This window comes from Natator depressus, chromosome 1 (assembly GCF_965152275.1).
Source record: "Natator depressus isolate rNatDep1 chromosome 1, rNatDep2.hap1, whole genome shotgun sequence".
In the NCBI taxonomy this organism is placed as follows: domain Eukaryota; kingdom Metazoa; phylum Chordata; order Testudines; family Cheloniidae; genus Natator; species Natator depressus.
In genome coordinates, this window is record NC_134234.1 from 275,402,441 (window position 1) to 275,416,500 (window position 14,060).

Here is a 14,060-nt window from a genome sequence, read left to right on the forward strand (position 1 = left end):
CAGTACAAGCTAGAGATTACTCATAACTCCAATTCATCATAGTAGGTATGTCTGTAAACTTATAAATTTGGATAATATTGTGAAGGTGTTGTCGAGCTGTCTGGAGTGGCTCACGACTGTGATTGCCAACCTCAGGGCAGATAGTCAAGAAGCAGGGCAAACCCCAAATCGGTTGTGAGTTCTATACTTGGATCTCACCAAGTAACAAGTGTTAACTCAAGCACTATAGTAGCTTAACCATGGAGTCATAACATTGGGTGCTCCAGTCTATCTTGCCATGGCAAGCTTGCTTTTGTGATAGGTGGTCCCTTATACCAAAAAAAAAAAAAAAAAAAAAAAAAAAAGAGTTCAGGTTACTCCCAGTCTGAAAGGGCAGTCACTTACCCCATGTCAATTTCACCTTAGACCTCACACTAAAGACAACACTTGTAGCCAATCCTATAATAAACTAAAGTTATTTACAAGGTTGAAGCAGATAAACATTAACTCATTTATGTGTATCAGTCTTAGGTTTCAAACAGTAATAGAAACTGCTGTAATATGCAAGCTCTATTTGTTCTTTAGGGCTAATCCAAGCTAAGCAGCTTGGGGATCCCTTGCTTATGCTAAGAAACATTACCCTCTCCAAATTTCAAGAAGCATATGGATACAGATCCTTCAGATCAGGGATTTTTATTCCCTTTCTCCAGTGTTCAAACTGTGATGGAATAAGAGGTTGTGTCCATTCCCTCTTCATGGGTGCGTGGGGAGCAATCAACAAAGTCTGATGTTCCATAATGATTTGTGCAGTGTCTGTGGGCCTTCTGTTTTGGTCAGGAGATGACACCTCCAGCGGTAAACCAGCATTTCACACTTGTTAATGCTTCTCTCCTGACTGTGGGGGTTTCCAGTTTCCTAGCAACCACTTTTATAGTTACAAAGCAAATACTTACATACTACCTTATAACACAATACAGATAGTATAAGTGAGATTAATGCATGCAGCAACTCACAAGGATTTCATAAAATGCAAATACTAAAAAATACTCTATAAATCTAATACCCATTTTAACAATAGCAACACACAGGTGAGCCACACTGGTTTCCAGCTATGCATTTGTCAGTGTTCAGTGAGGCCTAGGGCCCTTGGCATGAGCTAGCACCTGGTCTGCCAATGTCAGTTATTTTATGAAAAACACCTGAGTCATGAGTGCTTTATATTATACACACACACACACACACACACCCCCGTTGCTGACAGGCCCTGTAGCTGGTATGCAGCAGACAGATACAATGTTCACTGATTTACTAGGTAAACACATTAGAAAACCTTCACACTTCCATGATGATCTAGAATTTGGTGGATGAGGCACATATTTTAGGAGTTCTGTCCTTTTAATATTTAAAATCTAATTATGATGTTTTGTTGGTGTATTGGTCAAGATATATGCTTTTCTTTTCACAAGCTTATTGCTAGCCCTACTGGAAGAGTAGTTTTGTTGATGAGAGTAAGTTACTTTAAAGAAATTTACCAATACCGTTTTTCTTTTTCCAAGATGGACTATGGAAGTGGGTGGGGAGAAGGAAATCTAAGACATTGACAAAAAAGGACAGCAGCTGTTTTGCCTAAATAACCAGTGCAGGAGAGAAACAATGCACTATTAGGTACAATTAATGAGGTTTATAAATCAGAACGTAACACAACTAAAAGAATAAAATGCAGTTGGAAAGGCAAGATAATCATATGGCTAGGTTATTTCTAATTCACACATTTCTGTAACATCTGCATGCCACGTAATGGGACATTATTTCCTATCTGTTTCTACAAAACAGGATTCTATCATCAATTATACCTGTTCAAGAACTTCTCTGTAAGTGATAGCCTGTTTAGTGTTTGTCACAGGACTATCATAGATAATAGCAATCTTGTCTGCATGTCCACTCTCAACATGACGATCTACAGCATTATAACAAATATTCAGCTCTCCATCCACAAACCTGAAAGAGAAAAAGTACAATGTTAGATAGCAGTCTTTCCAAAGTAACTAGACTAATTTCTGGGGAGAAGAGATAACATTCAGTCAGATAACTGATGAAACATTGTCTTCAAATCAGAAGGCCCCTGCTTCTGAAGTTAGATTACTTCTATTGCCAACTTATGTTGGTATAACTAAGTTTCTCAGGGGTGTGGAAAATCCACACCGCGAGCAACATAGTTATACCGACCTAACCCCAGTGTTGACAGCATGTGTTGGTGGGAGGTCTTCTCCCATCGAAATAGCTTCCGCTGCTCAGGGAACAGGAGTATGTACGCTGACGGGAGAAGCTCTCCTGTTGGCGTAGGTAGCATCTTCACCAAGCGCTACAGCAGCAGCTCTGTAAGTGTAGACAAGCCCCAAGTCAAAAAGAATTTGCTCAAAAATGGGTAAATAAGCCTATTCACTGTACTTTAACTGCATAAAGACCAGAAATCTGCAAAGTGAGAGTTATGATCTCTTCAACAGCCAGATATTTACAGAGAACTGTTGATTAAAAACAGTTTCACAGACTTGGAATTTGTTTTTGTTGTAATTTTACATAGAGATTATTCAAATCTAGTATAATGCTGAAATACAAAAATATACAAACGTGTGTATTCAAAAAGGACACTTAAGTTGAAAAATAGACAATATAAAAAAAAAAAGTGTACTTCAAAGAGGAGCTTTGAATTTCAGTCCTATTCCCCTGCCTGCCATCTCCCCAGCCATGGTCCCCTTTGTGGGACTTGGCTTGTATATCCCTCTCCCAATCTGTGCATATACCCCAATACAAGAGTGAAAGACGAACAGCTAAACCGAGCAGAAGGAAAGCATTTATGAACCCTGTGATCCCAGGAGGATGCTCTAAACTGTACCAGGGTGAAACTGCCCCATAGGAAGAGAGAGGCTTAAAGTGGCATACCTTTACCACAACACCCTTGGCTGGGTACTGCACTGGACACAACTCAAACTCAACAATTAGGTCCATTTTGAGCAAGGGGGGTGGGGGGGGGAATAAGTAAATAAATAAATGAAAAAAGGGACCCTAATCTTTTATCTCAGTAAAGAGACTGATTTAAATATTTGCATGTATGTAGCATCTTTCATCACAGGTTCACAACTATTAAACCTAATCTTGGTTGGTAATGACCTGGAGTTACCACCTAAGGGCTGTTCAGTTCCCTACCTGAAACAAGTTTGATTTTAATTTTGTTCCTTATGCATTCCACAGAAAAGCAGCATCAGAATTGGCACCCTATTCTATTCCTGGCAGATTCAATGAGGAAAAAGGACAGAGTGGGTATAGAGACTGAAATACCATTTCTAGGGGTAAAGGGTTCCTCCAAATTAGCATAAATGTTGTTACCAGAGTAATGTCAGGTAGTCTGTGAATAATGGACTTCTGTCTCCAGATTTATCAGACCAACAGCTTTCACACATATAAACTAACCCCTCCTTAGTCCTAAACGAGTCTGCCTTTCCATCTGCAAGACAAGTCATCTAGTTTTTAAGACTGTACATGTTCTTAACCCAATTCTAATGTATTCATATTACAATAAGGGTACATTTTTAAACACAATATTAAATGAGAGTTAAAGCTAAAGCTAAAATAAACAAAAATATGTTTGTACCCTTTTTTAAAAGGCTGTTTTTTCTGATGTGATTATATTACAAGAGACTGAATCCAGACTTGGAGCTTCAACTTCCCAGCTCTCAACTGATGTTTAACCTGACTGTTGACAACTTTTCTTGTTGCTTTTGATAAGAGTTTAAGTTACACCAAACAGCTGAGAGCAAAGCAAAAGATACTTTCACTTTCTGTTCCTTTTGCATCAGCACAATGCTACAGTGTATGGATTTTAAACCCTGAAGAAATGTTTACTTACAAATAATGTTAGTTCATTTTTTAAAATTTCACAAAAAAATTTCTAATTAAAGTTATGGAAAGCCTTTTATTTAAAAATTTTAAAACCCTTTGTTTTAGAACTAGCCAGCTTCTATTCAAATTTATCTACTTTAATACATTTACTTTTTTAAAAAAATGTATATATTATATACATCTGTTCTGATTCTTGACGAGTTCAGCACAAACTTAAGCTATGTCTACACTACAGACCTTACAGCGGCATACCTGTATCGCTGCAACTGCACCACTCCTATGGAATCCCTGTCATTCCCTCCTCTGGAAGCCTATTCCAGTGCTTAACTATCCTTATAGTTAGAAAGTTTCTTCCTAATATCTAACCTATATCTCCCTTGCTGCAAATTAAGCTGATTACTTCTTGTACGACCTTCAGTAGACCTGGAGAACAAATTTATCACTGTCCTCTTTATAACAGCCCTTAATATATTTAAAGACTCTCATCAGATATCCCCAGAATCTTTTTTCCCTGAAGATTAAAAATGCCTGGTTTTGTTTTGTTTTTTAAACCTTGCCTCATAGGTCAGGTTCTCTAAACCTTTTATCATTTTTGTTGCTCTCTTCTAGACTCTCTCTAGTTTGTCCACATCTTTCTTAAAGTGTGGCTCCCCATATCCCACAGTATTCCAGCTGAGGCCTCACCAGTGCTAAGTAGAACAGGTCATGTGTAGTTAGGAACAATTGCTCTGAAGTTTTCAAGCAAGCATCTTCCTCATCCTCCAACATATCCTTTGATGTCCCATGTAGTTACTGCTAGATTCTTTTTTGGCAATTGCCACTGCACCATATTTTTTCTCCCTATCTTTTCCCACAATAGTGAAAAAATCAAGTGTTCTTCCGAGTTTCTTAAAAGTTGTTTAAGAGAAGCCGTACTTCATGATTAGGGTTCCGTGTTGGTCATGGAAGTTGCGCAAGTCATGGATTCCATGATCTCTACGACTTCTGCAGAGGCCAGTGTGGCTGACGCCAGGGCCAGCTGCACCAGCCGCTGCTGGAGCTGCCCCAAGTAGCTGGCCCTGGGGACCACTCGAGCAGTGGCCCATGTGGCTGGCCCTGGGGACCGCCCGAGCAGCGGTGACTAAATGGTAGCCTTAGTCATGGTGTACAATTATTACTAATTTTAGAAACTCGTGAACCTATGAATCATTCATCCATCAAGATCTAAAATTCTCACCAACTAATGTAACAATAGTATTATTCAACATGATTTAATACCCAGCTCAGGAGTTGACCACTTGTATATATAAAATTTTAAAAATAATAAAAAGAAGATCCAATAAAGAGCAGTTTCTCTTGGGGCAACTAACCATTTTAGAGCATATGAACAACTAATGACTCAAATTAAATGCTACGTCTGAACTGTTGTATTTCCTCTTGCACTGAAATGTCTGTAAGCTTTATGTAAGAGGTTTTTTTGGCATCATTAAACTTAGTAGTAGTGTTATTCACTCATTTAATGTTTTTGGCTTCTGTCATAAATATAAAGGGAAGGGTAACCACCTTTCTGTATACAGAACTATACAATCCCTCCTGGCCAGAGGCAAAACGCTTTCACCTGTAAAGCGTTAAGAAGCTAGGATAACCTCGCTGGCACCTGACCAAAGTGACCACTGAGGAGACAAGTTACTTTCAAAGCTGGAAGTGAGGAGGAAAACAAAGGGTCTGTCTGTCTGTGTGATGCTTTTGCTGGGACCAGGTCAGGAATGCTCTTCAGAACTTCTGTTAAGTTAGTAAGTAATCTAGCTAGAAATGTGTTCGATTTCCTTTTGTTTAATGGCTGGTAAATAAGCTGTGCTGAATGGAATGTATATTCCTGTTTTTGTGTCTTTTTGTAACTTAAGGTTTTGCCTAGAGGGATTCTCTATGTTTTGAATCTGATTACCCTGTAAGGTATTTACCATATTGATTTTACAGAGGTGATTCTTTTACCTTTTCTTTAATTAAAATTCTTCTTTTAAGATCTTGATTGCTTTTTCATTGTTCTTAAGATCCCAGGGTTTGGGTCTGTGTTCACCTATGCAAATTGGGGACGATTTTTATCAAGCCTTCCCCAGGAAAGGGGGTGTAGGGCTTGGGGGGGGATGACGTCTCCAAGTGGGCTCTTTCCCTGTTCTTTGTTTAACACGCTTGGTGGTGGCAGCACACGGTTCAAGGACAAGGCAAAGTTTGTACCTTGGAGGAAGTTTTTAACCTAAGCTGGTAAGAATAAGCTTAGGGGGTCTTTCATGCAGGTCCCCACATCTGTACCCTAGAGTTCAGAGTGGGGAAGGAACCTTGACAGCTTCTGTGAAAGCTTTCTGAAAGAAATACTTCCCAATCTGGTCTTCTGTTTTTGCTAGGTTATGAAAACTTCTTTAAATTTTATACTAATGATGCCCTTCTTCTCAAGTAGGTTCACTGTGATCATTTCAAAAAAAACCTTTATGCTTGATGAAAGAAAAAAAAGAAAAAAAAATCTTATTTCGTGCAAGTCTAAATTCCATTTTCTAAATAAAATATTGAAGAGAAGGTAATGGTTTCCCATCCATAAGTCCATTACACTAAGCAGCTCTTCTGTGAGAAAAGAGCAAGTCCCATTAGACTTTTCACTTTATCAGACAGAGACCGCTGTCAGCATCTGAGAGAGATAAGGACTGACTTTGCTTGCTCTCAGTAATTTTCAGTACATCAAATCAGAGTATCTTCAGACTTCTAGAGAAGCTGACCCACTTATCAAGCTCCAGAGGCTATTTCATTCAAAACTTCCAGAATGAAAACCTCACTGAATGCTGATTTGTTACCAGTCACGATGATTCTTTCATCCTTTGCATGATGGTATATTAAGCTGTTTAAATGGCTAATTGTTGTGTATTTGGTTGCTGTGGTAATAGCACCTTGTTGTTGCTATGGCAACTGAGTTACATTATTAGGGGATAGCCCAGCCAGTTTTGGCTGGTTTGATTAGTTCAGTGTGTGAAAATAAATGGCTGCTTTCATGGCTCACAGCTCTCTGTGTCTCAAGTGATTTTCTTCCTAAAACTGCTGCCCCCAAGGATGCAACAAAGTGGCGACGAGGATGGGATCCCTGTGGTGCCCCAGCAACAGAAGGATGTAGAAGTCAAGGTAAAAGAAAAAGAAAAAACCTACCAAAATCTTTTAGCTGTTGGAAGGGGGTGAGAACTGGTTTGTTTGCACTGACTGTGAAACCTGAAACTAAAACCATGGCTACACTTACAGGGCCAGTGGAACCTTTTGAGGAGAATATAGTGCAATGGCATGTGTATACTGAGCGTTTTGAGCTTTTTGTTATTGCTAAGGACATTACAGACGAGAAGAAGGTGCCAATATTCTTAAGTGTTGTGGGGGCTAAAACCTACTCCCTGCTACGCAGCTTACTACACCCTGTTAAGCCTGAGACCAAATCTTACAGTGACATTGTGGAAATCCTGGGGTCCCACTTTTCCCAAAAACCACTGGTAATTGCTGAAACATATAGGTTCCACAAAAGAGACCAAAAAGAAGATGAAACAGTTGTACAATTTGTGGCAATTTTAAAAAGGCTACGAGAACACTGAATTTAAGGAGATACTAAATGATGCCCTGCGTGACAGGTTAGCGTGCGGCCTGTACAGTGACGCTATATGGAAGCGCCTATTGACAGAGGCTCAGCTTACGTTACAGAAAGCTGTTGATATTGCAGTCTCCATGGAACCGGCTACAAAGGAGGCCCAATACATCGGTGCATCCCCTAGGGTGCATAAAGTGTCACAAGAACCTACCCACAAAACTGTGCAGAGTCAGGAATGTTACCGTTGTGGTAAGCCGGGTCACCAGGCATCAGAATGCTGGTGTAAGGACCTGGTGTGTCGACACTGTGGCAAAAACAGACACATTGACTGTGCCTGTAAACAAAAGAAAGAGAGACCTGTGGTCTGGCCGACTAAAATGGGGAAACTGCATACCCCAGAGCAGGCTCAGGATGACCAAGGTGACACCTCATCGCAAGAAGAAGTGCCACTGCAGGTTTTGTCTTTGGCCGTGGGCTCACATGAATACTGGGTAACCCCGTTGTTGGATGGCAAACCTATACGCATGGAACTGGACACCGGTGCAGCCATCTCGCTGGTCTCCGAGACTGTGTATAAAGAAAAGCTACAGCATCTTCCACTTAAGACAACAAAATCTGTTCTGAAGACGTACACAGGAGAAGCTGTGCCCATGTTGGGCACTATTGATGTTAAAGTGGAGCTCAATGGACAGGCTGCTAAATTGCCACTGTTTGTGGTGAGAGGTAATTACCCAGCCTTAATGGGTAGGTCTTGGCTTGGGAAGATTCAGCTGAACTGCACTGAATGACTAAAGAAGAAACCAGTCTGACCGCTATACTAAGGAAACATGCTGCTGTTTTTGGAGAGGATCTGGGAAGTATGAAGGGAATCACTGACATTGAACATTAAAACTGACAGTCAACCAAAATATCTGAAAGCCCAAACTGTGCCATATGACATCAGCCCGAAAGTTGAAGCAGACCTGGAGCGTCTGGTCACCAATGGAGTCCTAATACCAGTTACCCATAGCCCATGGGCCACTCCTATCGTTCCAATAGGAAAGAAAGATGGCTCCCTCCGGATTTGGGGTGATTTTAAAGTCACTGTCAACCTGGTGTTGTATGCAGAACAATACCCACTTCCCTGCATCGATGACCTCTTCATGGGCCTGGCTGGCGGGCAGAAGTTCAGTAAGATTGATCTGAGTCAAGCGTATTTACAGATGCACATCCATGAAAAGTCCCAAGAGTTGTTGACCATTGTGACTCATAAGGGGCTTTATCGATACTGTCGCCTACCCTTTGGAAGAACGTCTGCTCCGGCCCTGTTCCAGAGGGCTATGGACCAGATCTTGTGTGGCTTGCCAGGAATTCAGTGCTATCTGGACGACATCCTGGTCGCTGGAAGGATTGAAGAGGATACCTAAAGAATTTAGAGGCTACCCTACAAAGACTGGAAGAGCATGGCCTACGAGTCCGCAAAGACAAGTGTGAATTCTTCCAGCCCTCTGTTGAATATTTGGGACACATCATTGATGCTGTGGGTCTTCATAAGGCCCCTGAAAAAGTTAAGGCTATTGTGGAGGCTCCCCCACCTCGAAATGTTAGCCAGCTGCGCTCATTTCTAGGACTATTGAACTATTATGGAAAGTTCATCTCAGTTAGCCACACTGCTAAAACCACTTCACGAACTTCTTGGGCAGAACAAGACCTGGAAGTGTTCTGAAGCCTGTAATGTTGCATTTAACAAAACTAAGGATGCACTGCTAAATTCTGAAGTTCTAACGCACTTTGATCCATCCTTTCCCCTACAGTTGACCTGCAATGCCTCCCCTTATGGAGTGGGAGCAGTCGTGTCACGCATTATGCCTTCGGGAGAAGAGAGACCTATTGCTTTTGCTTCAGGCACTCTAAGCAAAGCAGAAACTATGCCCAAATCGAATGTGAGGCATTGGGAATCGTTTTTGGAATTCGGAAGTTTCATCAGTACCTGTTTGGGTGGAAGTTTACTCTTTTTACAGACCATCAACTTCTGACGTCAATTTTTGGACCATACACAGGTATTCCCCCATTAGCTGCTAATCGTATGCAACGTTGGGCATTGTTATTTGATTTCATATGTGTGCGCTGAAAGTATCAGAAATCCACTCTGCACGGCAATGCAGATGGTCTCGCAAGGTTGCCTTTGCCAGTCAAACATCAAGATACTTCCCAAAAGGAAATCTTCTAATTTGAACACAGAGAATACACCCATCACTGCTACTCAGATAAAGAAGGCAACTCGCGTTGACCCAGTATTGTCCCAAGTTATGGACCTGGTGATGCAAAAAATCTCGACGAACCTCTCCAGTCTCACCCGACCTGGTTACCTACATGTCCAGGAGGACGGAGTTATCAACCCAATCTGGTTGTTTGTTGTGGGGGAGACGTCATTATCCCACCACCACTGAGATCACAGATGTTAGAACAGCTACATTCTGGTTACTGTGGAATAGTGCGCATGAAGGAAATGGCGCAAAGCTATTTTTCATGGCCTGGATTGGACAGTGCTATTGAAAAGAAGGCAAGAGCTTGTATGTCATGTGAGGAATGCACCCCAGTGGGTGCCCCTACACCCATGGGACTGGCCTGAAAACACATGGCAATGTATTCACGTTGACTTCGCTGGCCCCCTTGAAGGAAGCATGTTCTTGGTGGTGGTAGATGCCCATTCTAAATGGCCAGAAGTCTCTATAATGCAGTCCGCTACTGCAGAGAGTACTATCCAAAAAACTACGGGACTCTTTAGTTGTTTCGGTCTGCCAGAACAACTTGCGAGCGACTACAGACCGCAGTTAATCTCTCAGAAGTTTCAAAATTTTATGAAGGCAAATGGGATACAACACATCACTTCAGCACCATATCATCCATCCACCAATGGATTAGCTGAAAGATTTGTGCAGACAATTGTCATAAATATAAAGGGAAGGGTAAACCCCTTTAAAATCCCTCCTGGCCAGAGGAAATCTCCTCTCACCTGTAAAGGGTTAAGAAGCTAAAGGTAACCTCGCTGGCACCTGACCAAAATGACCAATGAGGAGACAAGATACTTTCAAAAGCTGGGAGGAGGGAGAGAAACAAAGTGTATGTGTGTCTGTCTATATTTTGTCTTTGCCGGGGATAGACCAGGAATGGAGTCTTAGAACTTTTAGTAAGTAATCTAGCTAGGTACGTGTTAGATTATGATTTCTTTAAATGGCTGAGAAAAGAATTGTGCTGAATAGAATAACTATTTCTGTCTGTGTATCTTTTTTGTAACTTAAGGTTTTGCCTAGAGGGGTTCTCTATGTTTTGAATCTAATTACCCTGTAAGGTATCTACCATCCTGATTTTACAGGGGGGATTTCTTTATCTCTATTTACTTCTATTTTTATTAAAAGTCTTTTTGTAAGAAAACTGAATGCTTTTTCATTGTTCTCAGATCCAAGGGTTTGGGTCTGTGGTCACCTATGCAAATTGGTGAGGCTTTTTATCCAACATTTCCCTGGAAAGGGGGGGTGCAAGTGTTGGGAGGATTGTTTATTGTTCTTAAGATCCAAGGGTCTGGGTCTGTAGTCACCTAGGCAAATTGGTGAGGCTTTTTACCAAACCTTGTCCAGGAAGTGGGGTGCAAGCTTTTGGGAAGTATTTTGGGGGGAAAGACGTGTCCAGACAACTCTTCCCCAGTAACCAGTATTAGTTTGGTGGTGGTAGCGGCCAATCCAAGGACAAAGGGTGGAATATTTTGTACCTTGGGGAAGTTTTGACCTAAGCTGGTAAAGATAAGCTTAGGAGGTTTTTCATGCAGGTCCCCACATCTGTACCCTAGAATTCAGAGTGGGGGAGGAACCTTGACAACAATGAAACAAGTTTTGAAATCAGCAAGGGGACAACTCTCCATTCAAAAGCATCTGGACACCTTCTTACTTTCCTACAGAAACACACCTCATGCTACGACCAAGGCATCCCCAGCCTTTCCAATGATGGGACGACAGCTGCGCACTTGCTTTGATCTGCTGGAACCTTCTGAACCCAGACAAATTGTGCAATGTCAGCAGCAATATCAAGTCAGCAGACGTGCACCCAGAGCAAAAGACCGAACCTTTAGCTCGGGACAGCTAGTTTTGGCTCGGAATTATACTTCTGGAGCTAAATGGGTCACTGCCACAATCATCGCTCAAACAGCACCTGTTTCCTACACAGTCCGGACTGCAGAGAATCTCACTTGGTGGCGACACGTAGATCAGCTGTTGCCAGGTCATGCCAGTCCTCAGGACACATCTTCAGTTGATTTGTCTGACTTCACCTCTTCTGGCGAGACACCGAATCAAGAATCACCTGTTCCTGACTGTTCTCCTCCATTACTGCCAGCGGCTGAGATAACCCCTTGCCCGGAACAAGCTAATACCACCTCCTCACCCGTTCACGCTACGAACCCTGAGCCCATTGTTAGGCCTGCGCCCAAGGTACTTTCAGGTGCAACACCACCAGAAGTTCGCCATAATCCACCTAGAGACAGAAGACCTCCTCAATGGCTGGATCTTTAGCTAGGGCGAACCCAAGGTTATGGGGCAAAATAATCCCCAGGGTTTAGCCGGGAATGGAGGCAGTCTACCCTCCTTCTCTAGTTTAGTGTTTGTTTTATTTAGGGAATGTTCTTATTAAGGGGGGAGGAATATGTTGTGTATTTGGTTGTTGTGGTAATAGCATCTTGTTGTTGCTATGGCAACTCAGTTACATTATTAGGGGATAGCCCAGCCAATTTTGGCTGGTTTGGTTAGTTCAGTGTGTGAAAATAAATGGCTGCTTTCATGGCTCTCAGCTCTCTGTGTCTCAAGTGATTTCTTCCTAAAACTGCTGCCCCCAAGGATACAGCACTAATGACTGCCTTTCACTGCATCAGCAAGAAAGTTAATGGTTGCTGCAAGTAAGTTTAAAAAAAAAAAAATTGTTTACCAGTAGCCTTTCTAGTATCTTTTAGGAAGAGGAGGTTACTTACATGTAACTGGAGGTTCTTCGAGAAGTGTGGTCCTATCTGTATTAGTCACTCCCCCAAAGAGTTCCCTTCTACCTCCGCTCTTGATCATGGTGGACAACCCCACCATCTTACCAGATCTGACACTCTGACCCATAACCTGAGCATCACCTTTGACTCAGCCCTTTCTCTAGATCCTTGCATCCAGGCTGTCATAAATATAAAGGGAAGGGTACCCACCTTTCTGTATACCGTACTATAAAATCCCTCCTGGCCAGAGGCAACATCCTGTTACCTGTAAAGGGTTAAGAAGCTCAGCTAACCTGGCTGGCACGTGACCCAAAGGACCAATAAGGGGACAAGATACTTTCAGATCTTGGGGGAAGGAAGGCTTTTGTTTTGTGCTCTTTGTTTACGCGGTTGTTCTCTCTTGGGACTGAGAGAGGCCAGACAGAAATCCATCTTCTCCAACCCATCCTAATCCAAGTCTCCAATATTGCAACCAATATAGATAAACTAATCTGCCTTGCCTGGATTATCTTTTGTTTTATGTGAATTTTCCCTGTGTTAAGAGGGAGTTTTATTCCTATTTTCTGTAACTTTAAGGTTTTGCCCAGAGGGGGATCCTCTGTGTTTTGAATCTGAATACCCTGTATTTTCCATCCTGATTTTACAGAGATGATTTTTACCTCTTTTTTTCTTTTAATAACATCCTTCTTTTAAGAACCTGACTGATTTTTCCATGGTTCCAAGATCCAGGGGTTTGGGTCTTTGATGATTTTGTAACCAATTGGTTAGGATATTATTCTCAAGCCTCCCCAGGAAAGGAGGTGTGTAGGGCTTGCGGGGATATTTGGGGGGGGGAGGGGGAGACGTCTCCACGTGGTCTCTTTCCCTGTTCTTTGTTTAAAACGCTTGGTGGTGGCGGCAGCAGCAACACACTGTTCAAGGACAAGGCAAAGTTTGTATCTTGGGGAAGTTTTAACCTAAGCTGGTAAGAATAAGGTTAGGGGGTCTTTCATGCGGGTCCCCACATCTGTACCCTAGAGTTCAGAGTGGGGAAGGAACCCTGACACAGGCTATGTCTGTCTAAATTTTGCCAAATTCTCTCTGCATAATATCCATCCACAAAGCTAAAACTCCTGCCATTTCACATCTCGATTATTGCAACATCTTTTGTTTACCTTATAAGTAAAATACAATCTTGCCACACTCTTATCCATTCAGAATGCTGCTGCACAGATCCATTGCTTTGATCACATTATTCCTCTTTGTAGCCCTCCATTGTCCCCCCCCTTCTTTATCAGATCAAATACAAGCTACTTGTCTTCACTTTCAAAGGCCTTTCACTGCCTATCATGTCTCTATCATCACTATTGAAATGTTGACTCCTGCTTTTGATCTACCAATGGCACCAGCCTCCGTTGCTTACTTGTTAAATTTTCAAACAAGCACTTCTGTGCTTTCTCCCATGCTACCCCTCATGGAAGAGTGCCCCATAAACATCTTCAAAGCTACCTCATGATCCCCCTTCAAATCCCACCTTAAAACTCTCATTTGCCGCGATGCCTACAAAACCATGACAGTGGTCAAGCAGCTGGTGGGATCAGACAATAGCTTATC

At 42.0% G+C, this 14,060-nt stretch overlaps 1 protein-coding gene across 1 annotated transcript in view; it reads right to left on the reverse strand.

Annotated features, from left to right (window-relative positions):
- Positions 1 to 14,060, reverse strand: part of ACSS3 (acyl-CoA synthetase short chain family member 3) — a 124,445-nt gene that overhangs the window by 106,808 nt on the left and 3,577 nt on the right. The window contains exon 2 of the mRNA XM_074941971.1: positions 1,833 to 1,977. Within this exon, the coding sequence (XP_074798072.1) occupies positions 1,833 to 1,977 (145 nt within the window). The remainder of the gene's footprint in view (positions 1 to 1,832; positions 1,978 to 14,060) is intronic.